Source organism: Physeter macrocephalus, chromosome 19 (assembly GCF_002837175.3).
Source record: "Physeter macrocephalus isolate SW-GA chromosome 19, ASM283717v5, whole genome shotgun sequence".
In the NCBI taxonomy this organism is placed as follows: Eukaryota; Metazoa; Chordata; class Mammalia; order Artiodactyla; family Physeteridae; genus Physeter; species Physeter macrocephalus.
The window spans coordinates 86205574-86232375 of NC_041232.1; the positions used below are offsets into that span (position 1 = coordinate 86205574).

Sequence of the window (26802 nt, forward strand, 5' to 3'; positions counted from 1 at the left end):
TCGAAAGTGAGGTGGTTGATTCTGCTTCCAGGGCAAACGCTGTCAAAGGACGTTGCTCCAGGGTCGTGCACTGGAGTGAACACCCCGCGGCGCTTACGCGTCCCTCGGCTTCGCCGGGCTGGGATTGCTCACCTCCTCCTTATGCTGCTTTGCTTAGGATTCCCTGACTGTGTGCTACTTACGAGAGAAAAATCGCTATAGAAGATGCACCGAGATGCTTCACTTCATGTTACCTTTTGGGGGAAAGAAGGAAGCGTACTCACTGCAAAGTCCTGTGGTTTAATTAAAACTCTTGCCAGATGGCGCTCTAGGGCATATTTGTCGCTGCACGAGAAACACACACCTGCTGTGGATTGACTGGTGCCCCTCCCCACACAAACCATCTGTTGGAGCCTTCACTCCCAATGTGACAGGACTTCTAGGAGCTAATTAGGGTTTAAGGGCGGTCGTAAGGGTGAGGACTGGTGCCCTCATAAGGAGAGAAACCAGCAGTGTGTCACGTGCCCAGAGGAGGGGCCGCGGGGAACCAGCAGGCGGGCGGCGTCTGGGGGGCGGCCCAAGGAGAGCGGCCTTCCCAGAATCCTCCTGCCGGCACCTTGGCCGTGGCCTTCCAGCCTCCAGAACCCGGAGCAAAGAAAATATCTATTGTTGCAGCCCCCCAGTCCGTGGTATAGTGTTACGACAGCCCTAATAGACTTAATTAAAGGCTTGGCTCTCTCCTTTTCAGTTGCTACAAGAAGGCTTTTCGTTCCCTATTTCAGTGTTTTCCTCAGGCCCCAGTTCTCTCTCCTCCCCAAATCCCAATTCCAATTTACAGCCCGCACCCGATTTATAAAGCCAGCCCCATGGATTGAGCCGACATCCTCTCCGCTAACCTCTGACCTGCTCCCGACTCGACCCTCCCTCCAGAGGTTGTTTCCGCCGGGCTGCGCACCCTGGACCAGCTCCTCGGACCATCCTCCGCCCGGATGGACAGGAGGCCACGACGGTTCTCGGTCTGGACCGAGTGGCATGGAGGCGGCTGTGCAGACTGATACGATATCTTGGAAAGCGTGATCATTGTGGTTTCCTGTCCTGGTGGGAAGAGCCTTTCTTGGTTCAATAGACCCTCCCGATACCTCTAGACGAGCGATGGTTCTCGGGGTGAGCACAGTGAGATGAGGAAGAGTGTCCCGGCTGGGGTGCCAGCACCCCCTTCTCTTGGAGCTCCGCCTGGTAAACTAATTTCCTTCAACTTGAGGGGGGTGATGCAGACGGCTTTAGATAAATGCTCAGTGAGAACACCCCTTCCGTGGTTCATTTCCTATTTTGCGTCGTTTTATTTCAGCATCACGTTATCATGGTAAACGCTGTGTTATTCTAGGACACCCCTTGGTTTACCATTTAATGCATTTTCTATATATGTAACATTAAAATAGACTTGCCAACTGGAAGAGCAGAATTGAAAAGATGTGATGTCATTGCATGCTTTTCCAAATTCCTCGGTCTGAAAGGGTTTGGGGGTTGGCATGGCTTGGAGTCTTATCTACCCCATGGATGGGGCCTCAGGCTACCGGGCGGGGCCGGCTTTTATTGTCGGATTGGAAGTGCACAGCACGCTCGAGCCTGGGTGCTCCCTGAGCATGGCCAGTGTCACCCCGCAATCGACAGGGAGGGCGCTTCCCTCGCTGGGATTTGTGAGTTTCTCAGGGCTGCTCCTGAGACGGAAGGGAACCAGTGGTTTGTTAAAAGCGAAACAACAAAAGATTTCCATTTACCTTTTTGAAAGATAATTCTTGTAACCAAAAGCAGCTACACATAAAATTTCCAGTATCACTTATCTTTGTCATCGTCTCTGCATGGCAAAAAGTCATTTTTCAAAGATTCTTCAGTTCAAGTTAACGGGGACTGGTATGCTGGCAAGATAGTGAAATGTAAATATACTCTAAAGGATTGTTTAAAGATAAATTAAAAATTATTTTCCTTGTGAGTCAGAGACTCTGCCCTAACAGCGGCCTCTATTCCACTTTCTCTTATTGATACACAAACCATCCGATGATAACTCACCTCCTCAAACAGGTGCCGAGAGGCAGCCCTGTCCCGTGACAGTAAGATGAGTTTTGCTCTACGTGGGCTTGCGTTCCACAGACCAGAATAAAAGCCAAAGAAGATGGCCATGCAGATATCATTAAAAGTGTATTATTTTATTTCAATATTCAAGAACAGTGCATACTTTCCACGAGACCCAGGGTCACAGCTCTTGCTGTTGGGTGTAGCCACATATGGAGGTCACTCAGTCAACAGTCAGCTCAAAGATGCAGAGTGTGTGTGTGTGTGTGTGTGTGTGTGTGTGTGTGTGTGTGTGTGTCGAGCAATTTGGAGGTTTTGTTTCGGAAATTTTTTTCTTCTTATCCTCTCATCATTGAGGCTATATATTAATAGACATTATATTAAACCCACACGAAACATTCAGAATTAGAAGGGGATTAAAGAGTCGCGTTTGGGCGTTACGTTGACTAGTCCTCATCTCCGTCCTAGGGGGGCTGACGCCAGTGCGCGGGGCTCCTTGGGGGGCTTGTGGGAGAGATGCTGAACTCAAAAGGCGGGGATCAGTAGGTTACGGGGGGCGGGGGGGCGCAGGAGATGTCAGCTCGCGTTAGGAAAGCGCGGGGTTGGAGGACCTCTTGCCCATCCCCACGTGCCCGCCGGCGAGTCGGAAAGGCCAGCGTACTCGTCGTCAGGGGGGTTCCGGGAGGAAGCGGGCGGGACGGCTACGTTTCCGCCGGGGGTGGGGAGGGGGCGCCGGTTAGTGTTTGCCGTGTGCACCGCCGTGCTGAGCTACGCCACCTGTCACCTTCGCGCTCACGGTGACCAGCCTGCCACCGCGAGGCTCCCCGGAAACTCCTGCCACCGCTCCGAGCTGCGCCACCTCCCGGCCGGCCGCCGGGCTCGGGTGGGAACAGGTCGTGGCGAGGCCGCTCTGCTGCCCGCCGAGCCTGTGCCGTCGCCGCCCGGTTTCCCAGCAGAGCCCGGCCCGCCTCTGCCCCCGCGCGCCCTCTCCGCCTGCGCCGATCCGGCTCATCCGGGTGTGTGAGCCGCGGCCACCACGCGGGACAGTCCCCGCTGCCCGCCCGCCTGTCACGTACCAAAGCGCCCGCCGCCAAGCCGCTCCGCGCCCAGCCGATCGGTTAGAAGGGGAAGGGCTTTGGGGGGTGAGCGGCGGGGGCCGGGAAAGAAACCAAAGGAAGCTCGGAGCCGCGCGGCCTGCGCGTCCCGCGCGCGGTGGGCCCCAGGGCCGCGCCCCGGGCCATCGCGGGACGGGGGCCGGCGACGGGGGAGGGCCGCCGGCCCCGGCGCTCGGGGGACGTCACTGATCTCCAAGGGCGCGGGGACAGCGGGGCGGCCGGCCCGAAGCCGGCGGGCCGCGCGCGGGGCCTGCTGTGCGCTGTCGCCAGGGTTAGGGGGCAGCGGCTACGCTAGGGATCTGCGGCTCGCGGTTAACTTCCAGGCAGTTGTGTTAAGAAGCTGGGGACGGACGGGATTCCGGGACACGGGCAGGGCTTCAGCGTCTCGCCATTGGGGACCCCGAACGGCCGTCTCGTCCTCCCTGAGAAAAGGAAACAGAGGGTTAGGAGGGCCTTGCGGTCACCGGGTCGCCAGCCACGGGGCCTCTTTCTTCTGGGTCTGTTGCTGGAAATGATGCGGCACGGGGCAAGTCTTTGAGCCCGTGTCTCCAGCATCCTTTAGCCCGTCGGACCTCCAAGTGCCACAGGGCGAAAAGGACGCAGAGAGTTGGGGTCTCGTCTGAGAACGTTGCCTTTTCTGGGCGTGAAAAGCTCAACTGATACATTACCAGGTTTCAAAGGGGCTCGTTTCCTCGGCTGAGATTCCCGGGGACCGAGGGAAGCGGCCCGTGAACGATGACAGGGACAAGCTCCTCTGTGGGAGCTGAGGTGCTGACGTGACGGGCACACCCTTGCTTGGGCTGCCAGGGAGGGGTCTCCCCGGGGACAGTCCCCTCCCGTGAGCCCTCTTCTGCGTCACCAAGAAAACCAGCCTCCCGGAGGGGCCGGCCACTAACTCCGACCGCAGGGTCTTAAAACATGTGAATCGACATGTTTTCTGGACAAATATAATTTGCAATTAAATTTAAAAGAGAGTTGGCAGTCGTGGAGGTGGAGACGGCTGGGCGGGGACAACTGCGTCCAGAGAGCGTGGCTCGGCATCGGCTCTGAGAAGGTGGCACTTATCACCCCAGATGTCACGTAGATTAACTCGGAAAAGGGCGCTTTTTTTTTTTTTTTGCCTTTGAATTTTCATTCAAATTTTAGTCTTTTGGATTTCCCTTTTCTCGTAGGTTATGGATGAAAAATTGATCTCTCAAAGATTCCCCAGAGAGCAAGATAGACATGAAATACCCTGTTGACCAGATGACAGACGGGCACCGATTGACCTGACCTCGTCCACGTCTCCGTCCCTCACATTACCAGAAATCAGGTGACGAAAGCACAAGGGCCCCAGGTCCTTATAATGAACGCAGTCAGCCAGAGAGATGGCAGCTCTGATTTCTTGGGGTTTTGCTTTTTCCAGAAACATCCCTGTGTTGCTGAACAACTCACCGGAGGAATTTGATTTTCACAAGCAAGAAGGTTTGTGGAATTCTAGCCTCTGAAGGTATCAGAAATCACCCAGACACGCTCCCTCCCAGGGAAGGGCCTTTGTCACCTCTGCCTCAGGGCCACCCTCCTCAGCGGGGACTCGGGTCCGGTCCCGTGTGAGCCCGGCTCAGCTTTGCGCGCTCGGTCCTCAGAGCCGCTGCCGGAGAAGCCTTGATCCAGTCTGCCCTGAATTTCCTGCAGATTAACCTGTTAGGGCTCCCTCGAAAGTGTGATTTATTCCTGCGCAGGAGCAGAACCGCGGCCCCATCTGACAAAGTACCCCTGTGCTGAGACGGATCCAGTTCCCCACACCCTTGGCCAGACAGTTCACGGGAGACGCCACTGAATGTCCTCAGGGCTCCCTGTGAAATGAAAAATGGCAAATTTGGGGGTTTTATTTTCTATCACTGTGCCTACAATTTATCGAGCATCTCCCGCGAGCTAAATCCGTGACATGTTTCCTCTTGTGAACGAGCAAGCCAGCCTGGAGGGAGGCGTTGTTAGCGTCCCCCTTTTTGCCTGGTCGAAGGAGCTGAAGCTCAGAGAGGTTGCGTAATTTCCCCAAAGTCAGCCAGCCAAAGGGGTTAGAACCCCTGATGAGGAGTGAAATCGTCCTAACTGCAGACGTCTGGGTTCAGCCCTGGGACATTCTGGTTCAGAAGTCTTGGGAGACCCAGAAATGGTCTGGGCATTGCAGGCAGCCTCCCGGCCAGGCTTGGATCACTGGTGGAAACCCTGCAGTTCTGGGTTTAGACCCAGAGCTCCTCCGGGGTCTGCATCCTCGCCGTCTCATTGCTACATTTCAGAATCGAGACACGTATATCGTGATGGTCTCTGGTGCTTGGACGTTTAGGGTAGAATTTACTTCCTTATCAGATTTGCCTCAGAACTGACATTTTGAAGAGTGGGTCCTGCCTCTGGTTTGTTTGTTTGTTTGTTTTTGTGTTTGTGTTTTTTGGCTGCGTTGGGTCTTCATTGCTCCGCAGGCTTTCTCTAGTTGCGGTGAGCAGGGGCTGCTCTTCCTTGCGGTGCGCGGGCTTCTCGTTGTGGTGGCTTCTCTTGTCGCGGAGCATGGGCTCTAGGCGCGCGGGCTTCAGTAGTTGTGGCGCACGGGCTTAGTTGCTCCGCGGCACGTGGGATCCTCCCGGCTGCGTTGGGTCTTCATTGCTCCGCAGGCTTTCTCTAGTTGCGGTGAGCAGGGGCTGCTCTTCCTTGCGGTGCGCGGGCTTCTCGTTGTGGTGGCTTCTCTTGTCGCGGAGCATGGGCTCTAGGCGCGCGGGCTTCAGTAGTTGTGGCGCACGGGCTTAGTTGCTCCGCGGCACGTGGGATCCCCCCGGACCGGGGCACGAACCCGTGTCCCCTGCATCGGCAGGCGGACTCTCAACCGCTGCGCCACCAGGGAAGTCCCTGCGTTTTATCTGACATTAACCAACTTAGCCATGGTTTACTCACCACTCACTTCACGTATTTAAGGTTTTTCTTGAGGAGACTAAGGCTCCTCAAAGCTGAGTCATGCTTCACATCACCCATGAGTGTCCAGCATCTTCCAGAATCTGGGTCATGGGGTCCATCCACGCCGTGTGTATGTCCCGACCACCAGATACACCACACATGGGGCTCGATATTGAATTAAAGATTAGGTGACCAATCAATGAGTCTTTGGGTTCTTGACCAAATCTTTCCACCATAAATTGTAGAATCTCGACGTTTTAATGAACCAAGTAGGAAGCCCACTTCTGCAGGTCAGAGGTCAAAGGTGATTCAGGTTGAGGAGCCGCTGTGCTTTGCTGGTGGTGACTGAGCCCTCGAGACGGGGCACACGGGGCTGTCAGATCTCCTGGTGACACGACCACGCCACGTACCACAGGACCTTCTCATGTTAAATCACGTTGTGACCTGCTGTGATCCCAGCAGCTGTTCCCCAGGAGACGCTCCCATTCTCATCCGAGCCCACGAACACCTGGGACAGGAGTCCGAGGAAACCCCCGCCTCCCCCAGGTGGCCGCCGGACTGAGGACACGGGGGGAGGAAGCTGCCGCACGGGGTGAGAATTGGGCTGCGTTTGCCTGCGATGCTGACACCGTGATGCTCGAGGACGCAGGACGGTCCAAAGTCCGGGGACCGAGCAGCTGGCTCCCCTCCTGCAGCCGGATCATGGCTTTCCTTTATCCACAGGGAGCGTCTGACGGTGCGGAGGGCATCGTGCGGTCATGTCCTCACATCGCCGCTCCTGTCATAACAGATGGACTCTGCCTTTTCCTCACTGGCGTCCGTCTTCCGTATGACGTGTCTTCCAGCTGGAAGAGGAGTTGACTGGACCCTCTTAGCAGTCAGGGCTTTGGTCGTAGTTGGATGTCGGCAGGGAAGTGATGGCCTGTTTGGATGCAGGATCAGCAGAAGTGGCAGCTGGGCTGTTACTCTGACGAGAAAACATGGGACCCGAATATGGTGAAGTTTGTCCCTGCCCAGCTGCCCTGTGAACACGGTTCTGTGCCAGGGAGCCTCAAATCTGCGTGGACACGGCCCCAGGGGCACGGTAGGCCCGCCGTGGCTCCACGGGGTCACCCCAACTCCCGACCCCCTTCCAGCTTTAAGCCTGAAAAGCTGACACGTGGCTGGAACCTGGGCTCAGCCGTCAAAGCCCTGGATGGGCAGCCTTGGAAATCCACACGGTCTTCCTTGCTCTCCGGTCCAGGAAGTGCAAAATCCGGTCCCGTTTTTGCTAGTTTCTGCCAGACGGTCTTTAGATCGTAAGTCACACCGTGCCACTAGATCCCGGGGACCTCCCCCTTCAGGGCCAAGGTCAGAGCGCTCAGGAGGATCCCGGGACCCTCTGTGCGGGGAGCCCCTCACCCCTCCCACCGGTCACTCGGTGCCGCTGCCGTGGCCGCCTCCCTCCTCCGGGACCCGGCCAGGCGTCCCCGTGCTCGTCAGCGGTCAGCCCGGAGCCCTGTCCCCGTGCCAGGCCAGCCCCTCCCCCTTCGCGTCCGTGCGCCCGCCCCCCGCTCCGCCGGGCGTGCCCGGCGCTCGCCTGGAGTCCGACGGCCTGGAGGACACAGAGGCACGTTCGCGCTCACACCACCCCGCCTCCCCGCAGCGTGCGCCCTGTGTTCCCTGTCGCCCGCCCGTCAGGACGACGCGGCTCCTTTACGAGGCGGCTCCGGCGCGCAAGGCTTCGCCCGCACGTGACACCGCACGTGACACCGCACGGGGCGGGCGCTCAGCAAAGCCCGGGGCAGAAGCCGCGGGACCACAGGGCTGCTGCCGGGCCGGGCCCCGGCGCCACCCGCGAGCAAGCCCGACACTGTGTTAGTCCCGGGGCCCCAAGCCTCAGGCGGAGGCGGCACGTTTCCGAGGATGCGCCTCGTGCCGGGGTCTGGGACCCTCCTCCGAGGAGCTGTCTGCGGGCCCGGGGCGCTTCCGCGACCGTCAGAGGGTGAGCGAACGGAGGCCACACGCGTCCCTCGTGCCACCTGGAAGGCGCCTCGGGCTCAGTCATGGCCTGGAAGGGGCAGAAGCGGGTGGCTCCGAACGGCGGCCCGAGGACGAGGCCCCCCCCGGCTCCCGGCCCTTCCGGCTCCGGGCTGTCCGGCTTCCTCACAGGTGAGCCTGGCCTCGGGCAGGAGACACCCTGCACGTGGGCGCCCCCGACCTCCCCCGGGGGGAGCTGCAGCCTCGCGTCTCCGCGAGGGAGGCTCTGAGCGGCCTGGGGGGAGGGGCCCCTGCCGGCCCCCTCCGAGTCCAGAACCTTCCCTTCCCTCTTCGCGCGGCTCAGGCGCCCGTCCCCTGCCAGAGCCCCTCCTGAGATGTCGGGTGCTCCGAGCGAGGCCGTCTTGTCACCAGCGGGGGGGCCGGGCAGAGGGCGTTCTACCCGCTCCACCGTCACAGCGGCTCCGGCCACGCGTCCGTCACCCCGTCGTCCGCAGGACAAGCCGAGCCTCCGGGGGCCCGGGGGCCCAGGTCACTCACTGACGGACGGGGTCTGGGTCCGTGTGGCTCTGACGTCCGCGTTAACCGACGGGACGGGTGCCCGTGGTCCCCGGGGCCTCTCGTCCATCCAGCCGTCTTCCCCTCGTGTCCCCTTGGCTGCTGCCGGTTCCCGCAGGGACGGAGGTGCTGCCGTCTGGCCAGGAGGCCGCCTGACCTTCCAGGCCCCCGTGCCTCCCGGGCCCCGGCCGTAACCACGGCGACCCCGTCGTCCGCAAGCTCCCGAGGGGCCGCGGCCTGGCGCTCAGCGCCGCACCTGTTCAGGCGGGCCCTGGAGAAGCCCCTGTCCGGGTAGGGATGGCACGTGGGGCGCGGACTGCGGAGAAGCGGCGCGGGGACGGGCCAGAGGCCGGCAGTCCCAGCCCTGTCCCCGAACCCGCCCCCGCGCCGCCCGCCTTAAGAAGGTACCTTACCAGCTTGAAGATTCTGGAAAGCGTGCCCTGGGCGTCGTGCCCCTTGAGGCCCTTGTGAGCCGATTTGTAGTCGGAAGCTCTGCCCCCATAACCGAATCCCGGCTTCTGGCCCTCGGCTCCCTGCAAGAGAGGAGGGCCGCTCTCAGTCTGTCCATCCAGCCTGGGCGGCACAGACCCTTCCCATCTGCTTCCCTGGAGGCGTCAGCAGCCTTCAGACTTTGTGACATTAGGGGGCTCCTACCTTTCTAACGTGCAAAAACAAAATTCCCAATTCTCCAGCCTGGAGGAGCCTCTCCAGGACGACCAGGACCAGCTCCCCTAGCCGCGGCCTGGGTGTCCTGAGTGTGGACGGTGAACTGGGACCAGGGTCCTTCCTGGGGCTCTGGGCTGGGAGCCGGTCACCGTAGAGGGGAGGGGGCGGGTCCCGGCTGGGAAGCCCTGTCCCCCAGGCCGTGCACCTGGGCACAGCCCCAGAGCCAGCCACCTGGATGGGTCTCAGCAACCCCACGCCCTGGCTGTGTGACCTTGGGCAAGTGTCGGAACCTCTCTGAGCTTTGGTTTCCTCTTCTATAAAATGGGGATAATGGATGCTCTGCTCTGAGAATGGAGCCTGCGGCTCTGAACTTTCGAGCTTGCTGTTGTTATGGGAAGGGGGGTTCCCCCGGCAGCCCCCAGCCCGGTCTCCAGCTGCCCCGGGAGCCCCTCTCACTTCAGGGAAGATAGAGAAAGTTGCCTTCGTGACATGTAGCAATGACAAGTGATTACTGAAATGTAAGGATATATGTGTCTCTAGGACCAGTCTGCATTCTAGTGCCCTTTAGCTTCAAAGGGAAACTTCCACTGTGAACACAAGAAAGGAATGGGGGAAACTCTGGTGCTCAGACACAAGGAATGTTAGCCTTTGGGGGTAATGGGTGTCCAGCCTGGGGTGCGACATTCCTCGGGGGGCGAACCACACATCCTGTCTGCGTCACGGATCTTATGCAACAAACAGGCTCTGAGGTCTCACTTCACGTTTCGCCAACAAGAAGTAGGAAGCTCTCTGTCTGGCCTCTCCTGAGAATTCTATGCACAAAATAAAACGGTCTCCTGATCAAGACCCCAGAACCCTTTGCCACAGGCTGCAGCGCTTTCCAATTTCACGAGGGTGCCTTAGGGCTGGAAGGAGCTTGGGAAACCATGGGATCGATCCCTCTAGTTTAGGCTCCAGAAGCTTCCAGATTCCTCCAGTCCACCCCTCTCGTGTTTGAACTGAAGCTGGACCAGGGCCATCTGTCCAGGCACACCCCCTGCCCTGCAACCCCAAGCTACTCCTCTTCAGCCCAGGTTTGGAAACAGACATTGGCCACTCAGCTACTTTCATGTGAAGGTTTGGTTTCAAGGGTTATGAAGTGTGCAAGGGACAGGGGCAGTGAAGATCCACATACGAGAGGAGCCCAGAACTGCCCTTGAATTCCAGAGGTTTCCATGGACATGCTCGCTCCATCATGGTCCAGGGTCGGGGGGATGGTTAAAGAGGACTGAACCAAAGGACAGACACAAGAGTTGTAGAGATCCACGCTTTCCCATGCAAGTGGTAAATCGTTCTCTTACTCTGCTGTTTTCTCCAAAAATAAAGAGCTTCTGAGAATTAAATTCAAGGATTGGTTTTCAGATTAATAATCTGCTTAAATTTTCTCCTTTCAAACTCTTGGTCACTTATATATTTGGACAACCTAGAATTTACCAAAAAACATACAACATAGTTTAGAAAAATGGTGGGACTTTCAGGAACTCCAAACGGGAAGACAGTCGTGTGGCTCTGGGAAACTGACAAACCAGCTCACGGAATACGGAGCAGGATTTTACTTTGGAAAAAAAGAGAAAATTAACAGACATTAGTGGGACCAAACACAGAGACGTGAGAGGCATGCAAAGGCCGTGCTGTTAGCTGCCGGGCTGAAGTGGCCTTTAAACGACTGGAAGAAACATGGTCTTTTCCCCTCCCATCACTCCACGTTCGCCTATGGCTTCGCCCTGGTTCACGCCTAGAAGGTTAGGAGGCAGCTCAAGCGGTTATTAAAATCAGATTTCTGGGTCAAAAATGGATCTCATTCTTCAGCATCATCTTTGTCTCCTGCTGGCACAGAAAGTCAATCATTAATTGTCCCTGAGGGCTGGCCCGTGTCGGTTCCCTACGTTATCATCACCTTTCGGCAAATTCATTAGGTCAGGAAAACGCTCACGTGTATTTGTATAAAATGTTCCAGCAAATATCTCAGTTCATACTTCAACATAATGATGTGTTGGGGCAGTTTATGGAAGCCTCCCCTGCCTTTTCTCTGAGGGTGGCTCCCCCCTTCCCTCCTTCCTTCCTTCCTTCCTTCCTTTCCTTCCTTCCTTCTCTTTCCTTCTTTTTCTTTCTCTCTAAAGTCATTCATTCATTTCTATGATGCTTATTAATTGGGTATCACAGATATGTAGGCTCTGCACTAGAGATATATTGTGTCTCCAAGGATATTGGAGGATGTGTTTCTAAGGATACTGTGTCTCCAAGACAGACACAGTTCCTGGCCTGTAGGTTAGTGGTTCTCTTTTTATTCTGGAAATTTTATAAAGTAAGAACTCTATCTAATATTTGCTAGTAAGTATGGTCGATAGATTTAGTTAAAATACAGATAGGCATTTAAAGTTGGCTCAGACACAAAATTTTACTAGAAAGTGAACAAATCAGCCATTTAAAATCTTCATGGGTTAAACGAAGATTTTAATCTTCTTTAAAATCTTCTCAGAAACTCCTAAAAAGGTTTTCCTGGATGGCTTGATATCCAAGCTTTAGTTATGACTAAATGAAAACCCAAGCCAAAATCTTTCGGATCACTTAGGTTATAAACTGAATGACTGAATTTAGCATCGTTCTGTCTCGTTAGCAGAATCATTTTTTCTCCACAAAATGTCAACATCTGGCAGGAGAGGGAGAGCTGGCTATTTGGACAGGTCCACACGCGACCTGCGGGGACCCATTTGTCCTCGTCTGCCGTTTTGGAAGGAAGTCAGGAATTTTCTCATACATGGAGTCGCTCCTTCCCTGGGGAGGAGCCCAGGGCAGTCTCCTAGGAGCCCTTTGGCGCCTGGGCCCTGGGTCTTGGAAACAGGAGCGTGAACCCAGCTGGAAGGAAGGACCGGCTGCGGCGGAAGCAGCGGGGGACAAGCTGGGTGGGATGGGAAGGAAGGTGGGCCCACAGAGCAACTGAAACAGAGCAGAACAGAACAGCTGAGTGGCCGTGAGGAAGGAGAGGCAACGGGTGGACGTGCGTTTGTCACCTACCCAGCTAAATCTGCTGAGGGACAGTCCTCGCCCCTGTGTGAGGAAAAGAAAAAGAGGGACATGGTGATCAGTGTGGGAAGAACGTTCTCCCCACGAAACAGGACAACACAGTGCTGAGATGGCAGGCAGGTTTGGGCGCACGCGCCCTATCCTGTGGCTGGCCGTGGCCCCCGGGAGCTGCCCAGGGAGGATTTCAGATCGGGGTTGAGAGGGAAGGCAGCTGGGGCGGTGCACTGTCTGCGCGGCAGCAGGCGGGAAGGGGTGTCACGCATGGCTCAGCCTGTCCTACATGGGCTCCACGTGGCAGGACATTTTGGGATGACGTCAGGGAGCTCTGAGTCCAGCCCTCTTTTTGATCCATTTAGGGATTTCAGGGAAGGGCTGTAAAGTGATGACGGCTCCACACCTTGGGAGGTCTTACCTTTCCTTGTGATGGAGGAGGCGTGCGAGGTGTCACCTGCAAAGACACAGGAGAATGGTGAGCAGCGGTGGGGCCCCTCCTTCACAGCAGCCCTGACCCTCCTCGCGAGAGCCTCCTGTTGTCACCATGTGACCTCATGTTGTCACCTGGCTTGTTGCTAGTTCCCTGCTAGCTCCTGCTTGCTGGGAGGGTCGAGTATCTATTGGTATAAGAAGCCACCCACTCAGTCTCTGCCCGGCGTCCCCGTTCTGTTTTAGTGGAGAGAGAAATATACGGTTTGAGAATTTGAAAGTATCCAATGCTACCTAGATCTTCCAGAGCACACAGAAAGTATTTGAGAGGATGGGAAACACACCAAAGGCTGTGCAGCCACAGAGGCGATTCCTCTTGGCGTGCGCTCCCGTGACACACCCCCTGTCACGGGTGATGGAGATGGTGAACGTCACCACCACCCTCTCTGGGGTGGGCAGTCAAGGGCCCCTGGTATTCGAGCCTCAAAAGGGATACCCTCAGGTGTGCGACTCCTAAAGCTCCCTAATCAACGTGAAAATACCATCTTAGATGTCTGCTGCACAGAAAGTTTATAATTAGAGCCTGTGGTTTTGTTTTTGTTTTTAAGATGTTATTTTGTAGAGCAGTTTTAGGTTTCTAGAAAACTTGCACGGCAATTGCAGAGAGTTCTCAAGACCCCTCTGCCCTGCGCACAGCACCTCTGGCTTTCGTGTGGTCCGCTTGTTACAACTGAGCCAGTGTCAATACAGTAACCAAAGTCTGTGGACTCTGTGTTGTACATTCTGTGGATTTTGACAAACGTATGAGGTGTCTCCGCCATCACGGGCTCACTCAGAGGAGACTCGCTGCCCCCAGATGCCGGGCACTCCTAGTCTATTCACGCCTCCTGCCCCCGCACCCCTGATCTTCTTACCGTCTCTAGAGTTTTGCAAAGCTTGTATTTTTGAACTAAGCATCTCCTACTAGCTTAGTCTCAAGAGGAGTGAGTTCTTTGGTAGAACTCAAAGTTTTAACACAAAGCTAAGCTGCAGATGCAGCTCAGACCTTGGGACCAGGCGCTGGCCCTGGGCTTCCGAGGCCAACCTCCCCCTGAGGAACTGGGAGGCGTCACCTGGGGATATAGTCAGACCCCCCCCATCATGGATTACAGCTGTGTCACATGGAGATATACTCAGACCCCTTGTGGATCAGAGCTCAGTGTCAGCTGGGGACGTACTCGGGCCCTCGTGGACTGGGGCAGGGCCAGGCGCCTCTCACCCCTCTAATCTGCCCCCTCCCACCGTGGCCGCCACTCACGATGTTCTTGAAGAAGTGCACTACGGGGTTTTCGTCTTGGGGCCGGCCGTGCTGCGCCTTCTGGGGCAGGGAGCCGTAGTGGGTGGCTCTGGCCGCGTGGTGTCCATCCTGAAAGACAGGGCGCGTGGTCTCAGGGCAGGCTGGACCCTCTGCTCGTCTGTGGATCCGGACGCGTTTGGAGACCTGATGCCAGAAAGCTGCTGACGTCACAGGATGCAGCCAGGTGGGCGCGGTCTGGGCGGTGCTGTCCCCACAGGTCCCGCCTCGGCTGACCTCCTGGCCACCGCAAACGGCCCCTCGGGAGCCCTCCCGACGGGAAGGCCAAGCTCAGGAGGGAGCATCGCCAGCCTCCCCGGACACGGGCTCCACCTTCAGAAGCGCTGACAGAGCCTGCGAGCTGGTGGTCCCAGGAGGGGAGGAGGGGGACTCGCCCAGAGCCCTGGCAGAGAGGACGGTGCTCGTGCACACCCCCTGCTACGGGAGTGTGGGACGTCGTGGGCGTGAGGGGGTCAGGAAGTGTCTGCAAGATCAGAGGAATCTCCTAAAAGCCCGTCAGGTAAATGCGCCAAAGCCTCGTGCACACCTCCTCCATCACCAGCTCGGTGCTTGTGGTTCGAAAGGACCCTTCCCGTTCGGAAGACACTGTTGCCACCGAAAAGTCTAAATTGGGCTTCTCGGGAATTTAATGCACTTAATGGGCTTAGTTTCACTGGTGATACCTGCACCCCTGACTGGGTTGTCCCTGGAGTAACAAGTGCATCGTCCCCAGCACTAGTTATAGGTACACTGTACCCGGCACTAGTTATAGGTGCATTCTCCTTGGTACCAGTGACAGGTGCATTGTCCCCGGTACTAGTTACAGGTGCATTATCTCTGGTACTAGTTACAGGTGCATTATCTCTGGTACTAGTTACAGGTGGATTGTCCCTGATACTAGTTACAGGTGCATTGTCCTTGGTACTAGTTACAGGTGCATTATCTCTGGTACTAGTTATGGGTGCATTGTCCCCAGTAGCAGTTATAGGTGCATTGTCCCCGGCACTAGTTATAGGTGCATTCTCCTTGGTACTAGTGACAGGTGCATTGTCCCCGGTACTAGTTACGGGTGCATTGTCCCCGGTACTAGTTATGGGTGCATTATCTCTGGTACTAGTTACGGGTGCATTGTCCCCGATACTAGTTACGGGTGGTTTATATACCATTTTTCTGCAGGCTGTGTTGGATTTTGAGTCACAGAAACATCGTGCACTTTGATTCACCCATTCTGTGATTAAACTAGAAAAATTTCTTAAACTTTACAAAAAGGTTTTTAAATAAATGAACGTTCAGTCCTATATGCAGGTCTGATATTATTAAAACTTATTTATGCCGTGACATAGTTAATGAAGTATTGTGTAGATAATAATAATGTTTCACATGTTTATCATGCATACCAGCTTTGAACGCTAAAAGAAAGAGCATATATTTTGGTGATTTTTATAATGAATACATTGGTCGCCAATCTTTTGAGGGAAAAGTAATTTAAATCTTTTAAGGAACACATGAAGTTGGTAAGTTGTGTTCTACCTCTCAGAATCTGGGGTCAGAACTGTTCATTAAAAAGTCAATTAGTGTATTTATGGCCCTCGGCACAGAACTAAGCATGCAGTGAGCCATTAACTGTTGAATTAACGCATCGACAGTTTAGATCACTTTTAACACAGAGCCCAACACATGCAATAGATCTTAAGTAAATAGAACAATCATCATGGAATCCTTTTGTAACATATGCATTGAAAAGTGACTGAACTAGGACCCTGACTTGGAATTTTGGCTATAAGTTGTCACAGATAATTTAATGTAGAGTTATAGCTATATTGTTATAGTTGTAATGGTCTGTTGCTGAAAGAACGTTTAGTCAATCATATTTCTATATATTAGCAATGAACAGTTAAAAAACCCCAAATATAAAAGCACTACCACATATAATAGCATCAGAGAAACAAAATATTAGTTATAAACTTAGCAAAGCGTGTATAGGATCTTTATGCTAAAAACTAGAAAATGCTGGTGGAAGAAAATCAAAAGAAGACTTAAGTGGAGAGACATACTATCTTCATGTGTCAGAAGACCATGAATAGTAAAGATGGGAATTCTTCCCAAACTGATCTACAGATGTAATGCTCCGCCACTCAGAATCCTAGCAGGATTTTGTTTAGATATAGAAAAACTAACCTTGAAACTATACGTAACGAAAATAGCCAAACAACTGTAAAAAAGAAGAATAAAATCAGAAGAACCGCATCACCTGAGTTAAAGATTTCCTACGTAGCTATAGGCAGTGTCGTGCTGGAGGAGGGGTAGACACATAGTTCGATGGAACACAGTAGAGTCCAAAAATAGACCCACACAAATAGGACCAGGTGATTTTTGACAAAGGTGCAAAGACAATTCAATGGAGAAAGCATAGTCTTTTCAACATATGGTATTGGAACCACTGGACATCCATATCCAAAAACATGAACCTCAATCCAAAGTCACACCCTATACAAAAATTAACCCCAAATGGATCATGGATCTCTATCTACACTGTAAAAGTATAGAGTTTTAGAAGAAAACAGGATAGAAGAAAACCTTCATGACGTGAGGGTAGCCAATAAGTTTATAGACCTGACACCAAAAGCATGATCCATAAAAGAAACAAAATTGATAAATTGAACCTGATCAATGTTTAAAACTTTTGTTTTGCAAAAGACACTTTAAGAGGATGAAAAGACAAACTACAGATGGAGAAAATATTTCCAATCATATATATGACAAAAGACTTGAAACCACAAGTGCTTCTTGTAAAGAACTCTCAAAAATCAATGGTAAAAAAACAAACAACCAGGTTAAAAAATTGGACAAAACACTTGACTAAACACTTCACTGCAGAGGATGAGCAGAACGCAAATAAGCACATGAAAGGATGCCCAGCATCATTATCTATTAGTAAGATGCAAATCAAAACCATCAGGAGACACCACTACACCCCTATTAGAATGGCTAAAATAAAGGATACTGACAATACTAAGTGCTGACTAGGATGCAGTGCAACTGGAACTCTCATGCTTTGCTGGTGGGAATGCAAAATGGTACCCTCACTCTGGAAAACAATTTGACAGTTATTATAAGGCTAACCATGTATCAATACTTACCATATGACCCAGCAATCCCACTTCCTGCTTTGAATGATAAAAGAAAAACTACATATTTTTGGAAGTGATTTTTGTAATGAATATATTGGTCTCCAGTCTTTTGATGGAAATAATTTGAATCTTAAATGAAAACTTATGATCACACAAAAACCTCTACATGAATGTTTATAGCAGCTCAATTCGTAATCACCAACTCTGCAAACAACCCAAATGTTCGTCACTGAGTAAAGGGAGAAACAGACTGGGGTATGTCCGTGCAACAGAATACTATGCAGTAGTAAAAAGGAGCAACAACTCAGAGGCATCTCCAAGGCACTGTACTGAGTGAAAGAAGCCATCCCAAAAAGATTTCATACAGTATGATCTCATACATGTGACTTTCTTCAAAAGAGTACACCACAGGGAGGGTGACCAGAGCAGTGGTTGTCAGGGGTCAGGAATGGGGGAGGGAAGGGTGTGGTGTGAAATGGGAGGGAGGTTTTGGGGTGATGTACCCTTATTGTGGTGGCAGCCACATGAAACTACACGTGTGTTAAAATTCACAGACGTGTACACCAGAAACAACCGAATTTTACTGTATGTTAATTTATAAAATAAAATAAGTCCGTTTAACACGGTCTATCATTATTTGGCCCAAAGTTGGTGATGGCTACATTATGTCGTTCCGTGAATTTCCCGGTTGGAGATCTCCGCGTAGGTGAGTCTAGCCTTCTCCCTACATCCATCTTACGTCTCCAGGTCTCCAGCTAGATTTTAAGTTTTCGGAGGAAAAAAGAAAAACTTCTACTTGATTCCCCAAAGCTTCTGGAAGTTTGGTTCAGCAAATAGAAGTGGACAAAGGAACAAAGAAACCCTCTTGCTACTGGGGCTTCCTGGAAAGAGCAAGCCTCTGGGGGCTGGAGGGCTCTGGCCCAGACACAAAAACCCCTGTGAACCGAGCACACCAAGCGCTGGGGCTTCTCTTTCCTCACATGTGAAAGCACGGGGTTGAAACAGAGACTCGCTGAGAGAATTTTTAGCTCTCAACTTTGACTAGGAGGCCACCTCTGAGTAGCAGCCAAGGAAAGAAAGATAATTCTCCAGCTAGGTTTTTGTATTCAGGGCGTTTCCTAAGACTCTAGGGCTGCTGCTTAATCTGTTTATTTATGTATCACTAAGAAGTTCTGTGGTGAGCACAGGAAGGAGAGCTAAGAAACGCGCCTCGGTTGCCATGGTGATGACACCTTTACACAGTGGCAGGGGAGGGGAGTGCTGTATCCGTCACCCTTCATTTTTTTTTTTATTGTGGTAAAACATACGTGACGTGAAATCTACCATTTTGCCGTCGTTAAGTGTGCAGTTCAGTGGCCTTAAGTACATTCACAATGTTGTGTATCCATTACAACATCCACCTCCAGAACTTTTCCATCTTCCCAAACTGAGACTGTACCCAGGAGACGCCAACTCCCCACCCCCTGCGCGGCCCCTGGAAAGCCCCATCCTACTCTGTCTCTGAATCTGACGGCTCAGGGGACCCCATACAAGTGGAATCACACAGTGTTTGTCCGGTGGCAACTGGCTTCTTGCACTGGTATAATGTCCTCAGGGTTCAGCCACGCTGTAGCTTGGGTCAGAATTTCCTTCCTGTTAAGGCTGGGTCATATCCCATGGCCTGTGTAAGCCACATTTTGTTCACCCATTCATCCACTGATGGACACTTGGGTTGTTTCCACCCTTTGGCTCTTGTGCTGAGTCACCTGCTCTGACTCGGACCCTGTGATGCTGATGTGGCCGGGCCTCCGACAGGTGGCTGAGGGGATGCAGGCGCCCAGCTTCCTTCCCCACAGCCTGAGGAGCATCCTTTATTCTTTGAAGGAGCATGGCGGGGCGGGGGTGGGGGTCGTGACTCTGAGGGCATATCGAAGGCCGGCCTGCGCTGAGGAGAGGGGTCCACACCCAACTTGAGGGGCGCCGGGCGGGGAGGCTCCGGCCGTGCAGGACATCTCTGCTGTCGATACCCAGTTCACGGTCGGAGCAGGGCCAGCCTTTGTCTCCTGGGCAGCGGTGGAGCCCCTGGCAGGAGTGGCAGGGTACTTAAAATCAGTGGGTTTTGGCTTATTTGTTATATTTCACAATTTATAGGAGTGGGTACTTATTTCCATGCCTCACTGTAAACAAGGGGGTCCATTTCTGTCCTGGAGGAAACAGTCTGGGGAGGGAAGGGGCCGCAGAGGACGGGGGATGACGGTGGGGCCGTCTGGGTGCGAAGGTGACCCCAGTGCGGGGAGGACGGGGCGCGGGTGAGGCTGCCGACACCCCCGGAGCCGTGGCCGGTCCCCTCCCTGCCTGCATCTCCTCCCTCCACCCCCGTGTCCCCAGCCTCTGCCCCCAGAGCCTGGGGCACACAAGTTTCCCTTTAAGGAGCCCCCCGGACTCAGCTCCCTAACTCAGGAAGGGTTAGTGATTCTCCGATGCAGCCCTTCTTATCCGTGTTCAGAAAGGACAGAAGAGCCAGAACTGTTCACGTTTTACAGTTATTTGCCAGGAATGGTGTCTCTTTGTCCATGTCTATCCTGATCCAAGTAGCTCATCTATTTGTAAGTGGTTAAAAGGCAAAGGAGGAATTCGAAGGTCAGTCCTACCGGAAAAGCAGAAGCGGACACCCCGAAGCCGGGGCGGGGCGGGTAGCGGTCACCCCTCTGAGCGAGAGTAATCAGAAAAGGAAACGGGGCCGGAGACAGGGCCCCGCCCCACGTGCCGGTCTACACCCGAGGTTAGGACGTTAACACGCTATCTCCAAAATATGTGGAGCTGAATATCTGGGACAAGTGAAATTAGAACGTTAGTCCAGTTTTTTCAAAATGAAAACTCAAGTTGTTTAGAAAAATAGTGCTTATTGCGTAGGGATTTCACGTAACAAGAAGTTTGTAGAAGAAATCCGACGTCTTAGGGGTGACTTGGTTCACACTCTGATGAACCACGTGGAGACCTGGTTGTCTGCACACGTGAACACGTGAGTCGTGTAGGGGCCTCGGCACGTGATCACAGCACGCGCAGGGTTACCTGGCACTGACGTGTTACTCTATTTTGGCATCATGATTAACAAAACAATAAACTTTTCGGTGGCAAATAAAATAACATTATGCTAAAAAATTTAAACACTACGGGAGGAAAGCCATGGGATAAAGGACAACCATTTCGTGAATTTTTAACATAAACTGCTTTTTCCATTAGCCTGTTTCATTGTACTGGTTTTGAAAAATTAATTTTCCCTCCACTTGTGATAATGTCCTTCACCGGCAGGGGGGGCTCGTGCACTTGGCGTCCCGGCTGCTTTCCAGTCCCGTCTCCAGATAACGGGAAGGATTTTTTTAACTGTTTTTCCAGTTTGCTGGAGAGCTGGGAGTCCTTAAACTTGCAAGTAATAACAGGGGATTAGTTTTCGCCTGACACATCTGAAGATCAGTGGTCATCAGTTGGGTAAAGATTCATTCCCTTGACTCTAGCGGCTGTCTTATGAAAATAGGGATGAGGTATTTGCCAGCATCATCATTTGCATTTGGCATTTGATTAGAAACAGATGGATAGAGTCAGTCCCTCTCAGAAGAAAACGCTGCCTCTTGAAAAAATTAGTATTCACTGTGCCTGGGGTTTTGTGCTTAGGGGTAAAAAAAAAAGAGTTCTAGGGCTTGCTTTATTTCTTGTCTGTGAGAGGAATTTAAACTCTTTCCTGAATCCACCATCAGAATGCCAATGATGGAAATCAGAGTGAATCCATGGCTCTGGGACGCTTCCCCCCTCTGCGTCCACCCCTCCAGGGCTCTGCACCTGAGAGGCACCCGTGTGCTCCCTGTTGGACCCTACGAGCCCAGGCGGTCTCCCCTCTCTCTGCCCAGGCTTTAGTTTGCTTGCCTCTCTCCTCTGGGTGAATGACATTGGATGAGTGCACAGGAGCGACCAGGAGAATAACCTCATTAGATACACAAGCGTAAGGAAAAGCATCTGAGGACCGCCCGGGTGCAGACTCGTGGCTTATGGTAGCTACACAGGAGACTACGAGCCTGTTATAGGACCAGCTCTCTCCCTGGTACTTTAAAACCTGGTGTGACGATTTGAGGTTCGTTACAAGATGAGAACGTCTTTTAAATATCATAACTGTGTTCTGGCTTCCCTCAAATCGCAGACATTAACAGGAAGCATGTTCTCTTCCTGCGCTGTTACTCTGTCTTATTGTGTGCTAGTCTGGGAGAAACTGGTCCTTCAAAGACAATGAGTGTCTGATAACTAGTCTTGATAATACCTGCTCCATCTTTTCTGTGTGATGTGAACAGACATGAGCTCTGTGTAGAGCTGCTATTTGGAAACTGCTGCCCTTTTAAAACTTGAAATCGAGCATTTTCACGGAGGTGACTGATGCAGGTGCCCTCATGCCAGGGCACCTCAGCCCACCATCCGTCGGTGTCTGTGGCTACGGGTACCTCCGAGGTGCCCCTGGTCTGGCCCATCAGCAAACTCCTAACCCTGTGAAGGGAAACCTGAGGCGGCCAGGGCCCTGTGCAGCCCGCCTCACTCAGTGAGAGGTACTGGTGCTGTGTCAGAATGACACAGCCGGAGTGGCCTCTCTGTGGATCTGTCTCAGATATGTCCAGATGGTCATCCAGTGGCTAAAAAGCAGTGACCATTTTCTTACTGGCACTTTCTTAGTCAAGTCAATCATACAAGTTCCAGGAACGCACGTTTCTCCCTGTGTCCCTAGAAGGATCCAATATAAAAAAAAGGAGCAAAGAAAGTGGTTCTACTTGCTTTGAAAACACGGGGTGGATGCATTATTATTTTCACCCTGGCTGGTCACAGACCAGAAATGTTGCTCTGCGTGGGCACCTCTTTTTGCAGATGTGGAAGTGGATACTCAAAGGGGTTAAGTGAAGGGCCTGCGGTCTCCTTTCAGCCCCAGCTCCATGTTTTAATCTGCTGTGTCATCCGAGATTCCTGTGGCTTCTACGTGCACGAGAAGGAATGTCCCAAACCAAACTTTAGCAGCAGGTGGAGAAATCATGGGCCAGCCACATGTCCAAAGGGAAGGGAGAAGAACTTTTTCCAAGTTTGCAGACTTACCTCCCGTTAAGCTGTGAAGGTGTGGTGCACTAGAAACAAAAATGTGCTCAGATATAAGAAAAACAAATTAGTGTCTCTCGGTGGCATCAATCAGAGATGTCGGTTAATATCTAGAGAACTGGGAAAGCTGTAATCACTGCTCTGCTAGAAAACGAGTTTCTACTTCTCTTGGTAGATACTGGTAACTGGATACGACAAATGCGCAGCTCATCTAGCGAGAGAGATGAGATTTTTCAGGTTCATCGTTATTTGGAAGGATGCAGTTCTACGTAATTAAAACTGGGGCTCGATCAGCTCCCACTTTCAATGGAAAAGTTATGCCTCAATCCAAGCGGACTGTACTGTCTGCAACGTTCTATTTTGTTCACGTGGTTAAAAGCATCCAACTAACCAGCCATCCAACGAACAAACATCTCTGATACTTCATCCTTCAATTTACAGGTTGAACACGACAGAATTGTGCACGTATCCACCAAGTGGCATTAAGGATACACGCCTTTAGTAGATGGTCTCACCAGTGGTCCAGAGACACGGGCAACAGAGGAACTTGCATTCTCCTTTTTTCTGCCAGAGAAATCTCCGATTTTGTGGCACCCTCAAGAAACCCAGATCCAGGCAGCTAAGCAGTTCATCTCTTTAACCTGTTTGGAACCACAGACTGTGACGGTGTCACTGTTTTTCTGAACTGCCGACAATAAGGGAGACAGCAGAGTAAGACTTGGGATCAATAAAATGATTTTTTTCCTTGTGAAAGTGGTAAGAAAACCAAATATGCTTCTTTCGTATTGTTTCCTTTATATTTAAGAACCACGACACGTAGTTCACTATGAAACGATATACTTTTTCTGCCTTTTTCCTCTTGCTTCACACTTCTTTCGATAGTTTATAAAAATCCTTCACCGCCCTCAAAAATCTTGTTTCAGTGACTTGTCCTCCTTAAGGACTTCCTGAAAGAGGCAGCAGCGTATCTTGTGCTGAATGACTCTTATCTGGCTGCCCTGTCTGTCTGCCCTTCTACCGCTCGGTAGCCCTTTGGAAGGACGGGTTGTGGCAGCTTTATGCCCCTGTGGCGACTGGCCCAGGTGCTGAGCTAGTTGCCAGTAAAATAAGTACTCTGGACTAGAGCATGTGACCCAAAGGTCACAGGCCTGTAAAAGACATGACACATCTGGCTGGAAACTCTTCGAGCTATGAGTTTCCCCCTTTCAGAGCTGGCTTGATGAACACGGCGTGTTTTAATCCCCACCCCCTGACCGCACGATGCTCTCTGGCCATTCCCAGAAATCACTGGATCACGAGGTTATCTTGGGCCTTTTGGGCACACTCCTAGTTTTGTGTATGTATGTTTTTCAGGGGAAGCAGTTGCTCCATTTCTGGTCAAACAGCTTCTAATATGCCTCAAGAGAGAGCATTAGATTTTTTCTGGCAAGGTCAAGGCGTTTAGATTTTGCAATCTGGAGAGAATTCTTTTCTGTCTGAATGACCTACGTGGTTTTGCCCTACGTTTTTGCCCTTGGCAAGTTTAAGAATATGTTTGTTCCTGAATCATTGACTTGAAGGAGTTTAATTAAAGCCGTGGGCTTTTTCTTTCTTTAGAGAAAGCCATGCAGTATCAGCAGCGGGCTTTTCTCAGTTACGGGAGAGATTCACAGGCAGACCTTCGTTGAGGTAGAGATTTTCGGTGACCCGCTGCCTGTTCTGATGACACGTTTCTTCTCAGATACTGGCATGTGAGAAGGCTGGCGGGGCGCGGTCTGTGCGGAGGTGTGGGTCGTCCCTGGTCCTCCGCTCAGCTGGGGCTGTTGCCTGGCCCGTGATTAGAGGGGCCGGTTTCCAAGCTGGAGAGTTTACCCTCTTAGCAGCCTGTGAAGCTGAAGGCAGCGGGGTGCGGGAAGCACGGCGGCTTCTGGTTTCCTCTGTGATGTTTCACCGGAAACGAGGAAACCGAAGCCCCCTGGCCTCCTCTGCACCGATGGCTTTGCCTCCACGGGACGGCCGTCCAAAGATCGGGGTCAGAGGCCTCCTGGCAAGGACAGACGAAACCTGGGATGTGGTCATGAGGTCACCCTGGACACCGGCACACAGGAAGTCGATGTCACATGTCACAGCTGGCGCGTCCGCTCGTGCAGTGAGTGTGTGGTGGCTGCGTGGCCCCCGAGGGGGGTTAAACTCGGGCAGGGGCTCCGAGGCCTGGCCTCTGCTCTCACCCCGGTGAGCGGGCCAGGATGGTGGAAGAGGAGGCAGTGCAGTGGACAAGGGCCTGGCCAGAGCTGGGAGCTGCGGCCACGTCGGCAAGGACGCCGCAGACCGTTGTGTTTTCTACGCACAGCTCTGTCTTCTCGTCCAGACAGGAGGCGCGGCTGCCCCTGGGCCATCCTGCCAGGGACGTGAGGCTTCCTCTGCAGTGCCCAGGCCACCCTCCCTTGTCCCATGAGGCAGCTCCTCCCTCCTCGGCTCGGGCAGCCCTGGAGAGCGCACAGCCGGAGGCCTGGGCTCGTCGTCCCCGCAGGGAAGGCTCACTGCTATTTCCCGAACTCAGGGCATCTGGACTGGTGCTGAGAGCGACGCTCTTGAACGTGGGTTTGGAGGCCTCCCGTGTCTCCTTCCAAAACGGCGGGAGGACAGGTTAGAGGTCGGCCTTAACCGCTCCGACTCTTTTCCTTGTTCCCAGGCACCCATTTTTAAAGACCTCAATGTGTCTAAAGTACGCAGAAGACTTCCCAGCATAAACATCAGACTAACAGCTCAGCAGAGGTGTAAACCAAACAATCGCCCGGATGCCTTTGCTTGGCTTAGAATTCAGTAGTCTCCTTGAGCAGAATGACAGCAAGTGGTATAAGGGATGCAGAGTCTGGAAGATTATTCTGGAAGAAAAGCCAGGTTGCAACAGGCCTTCCTGCAAGTGAAGGCCGCGGGCCCGGGCGTAGCTGCACTGGGGGGCAGCGGGTTGGCAGGGCTGGGCTTACGAGAGGTCCCTGGAGACTTGAGGAAATAACCATGGAGTCTTAGTCTTCGGGGAGATGTTTGCAGTCACCGCCTCTGACCCCTCTGCTTTCTGGGTGAGGAAACTGAGGCCTGAGCGCAGGAACCCAGGAGCTGACGGCCAGAGCTGGGGCGGCCTCGCAGGGACCCTGCGAGAGGCGGGCCTGATGCGCCCTCGATGCGCCGGCAGCTTCCGGATGTTTCTCTCCGTCGGCACGGGGGCCCGGGGCGTCGGCAGGACCGACGGTTATTTCTGACGTTGGTGTGCTTTTCAGGCCAGGAGAGGAGGCTCAGAGCCGACACGCGGAGGCTGACCAGCGGACACAGACCCCCCACGCGCGTTTCCATCCTTACCCTGTGCTCTTCCAGGCGCTCAGAGTCTGACTCCTTAACCCCCGAGCGGCCTGGGGACGGTTGGTTGGGGGGTCACAGCGGGCAGGGCGGCTCTGGACGAACCTCTGGGCACCTCCCGGGCCGGGCGTCCAGGCAGTGTCCTCTCCAGGCCGCGAGGCCCGGTTCCCGGGGTCTGTGGGATGCAGGCAGAGGGGCTTAAGGAAGCCAGTGAGTGCAGCTGACGGCCATGGGAACAGGGGCTTCCCCCCCCGTTCTTCCCGCATCTCCAGGGCCCAGACGTGCAGGTGTGGGTGGGACGGCGACTGCTCGGGCGAGGCACTTGCTCCGCGCTCCCCGCCCTGGGCACCTTTCCAGCTCCTTCCGTCCGCAGGCGCCAGGCGCTCTGGGTCATGCAGCTTCCAGAGGCCCAGCCGTGCGGAGGCAGGGTGACCTGATGGAGAAACCAGAGGAAAGGCTCTGCCTGTCTCCCCACAGAGCTGTCTTCCCTGTTGTATATTTGCTCCTTGATTCTGCCTCGGAATTCGTGCTTTCCCAGCTTGCTTTTGGGTCCTCAAATATTACTTCATGCGTGGCCTTGGGCTTCCCGCCTTCCGTGTCCTCTTCCAGCCCTCAAGGTCTGCCCTGTGTCAGAGCCAAGAGAAGCGTTCAGGCTCCTGGAATCAAGGGATTCCTCGCAGGGGACCCAGTCCTGGAAGCGCAGCCACAGTGCTGAGCCCACTTGTTCCTTGACGTGTAGTAGGTGGGGCGCTCTCACCCTTCCTGCTGTGTTTGTTCAGAGAGACAGACGGACAGAGAGAAGCAGGTCCGGGTGCAGGACGCCAGCCTGACATCGCTCACCGAACCGCAGCGGAAGAAGGAGGAAAAGCTTTCGGTCCCGAGCCGCCTGGTGGTCCCACACCACCATCCCCAGCCCCGGCGTCAGCCCTGCGGCCGTGGCCTCACCCCGCGGCTCCTGTCCCCCCCGCAAGCCTACTCCACGTGCCCTTGGTCGTATTTTGAAACCACTTCGTGCCACCTGGCCCTTCAGTGCTTTCCCGTGCCCGGGGCTGTTAACGCTCCGAGAAACATAAGCTCCTTCTTGAAATACGGAAGAATCCGGCGTGCTGGAGGAAGACATAGTGAA

The 26802-nt window shown here is 53.4% G+C and overlaps 1 protein-coding gene and 1 long non-coding RNA gene across 23 annotated transcripts in view; one reads left to right on the top strand and one right to left on the bottom strand.

Annotated features, from left to right (window-relative positions):
* The first annotated feature begins 3080 nt into the window (after positions 1-3080).
* LOC129391569 (uncharacterized) overlaps positions 3081-26802 on the top strand; it is a 45822-nt gene continuing 22100 nt past the window's right edge. For 7 of the 15 annotated variants that reach the window (XR_008615915.1, XR_008615914.1, XR_008615916.1 and 4 more), the window contains exons 1-3: positions 3081-3166; positions 4337-4476; positions 4570-4653. This is a non-coding gene — a long non-coding RNA (uncharacterized lncRNA). Of the gene's footprint in view, positions 3167-4336; positions 4477-4569; positions 4654-4885; positions 5780-12709; positions 12823-22784; positions 23095-26802 lie in introns of those variants that run through there. The other 8 variants (XR_008615918.1, XR_008615907.1, XR_008615911.1 and 5 more) reach the window with 7 other exon arrangements.
* The window catches only part of MBP (myelin basic protein), a 115835-nt gene continuing 92193 nt past the window's right edge, over positions 3161-26802 (bottom strand). For 3 of the 8 annotated variants that reach the window (XM_028480636.2, XM_028480632.2, XM_028480633.2), the window contains 6 exons: positions 14074-14181; positions 12912-13013; positions 12766-12801; positions 12345-12377; positions 9038-9157; positions 3161-3586 (listed from right to left, as the gene is read on the bottom strand). In XM_028480636.2, the coding sequence (XP_028336437.1) occupies positions 3542-3586; positions 9038-9157; positions 12345-12377; positions 12766-12801; positions 12912-13013; positions 14074-14181 (444 nt within the window). In that variant the 3' untranslated portion in view covers positions 3161-3541. The remainder of the gene's footprint in view (positions 3587-9037; positions 9158-12344; positions 12378-12765; positions 12802-12911; positions 13014-14073; positions 14182-26802) is intronic. The other 5 variants (XM_028480638.2, XM_028480637.2, XM_007126001.4 and 2 more) reach the window with 3 other exon arrangements.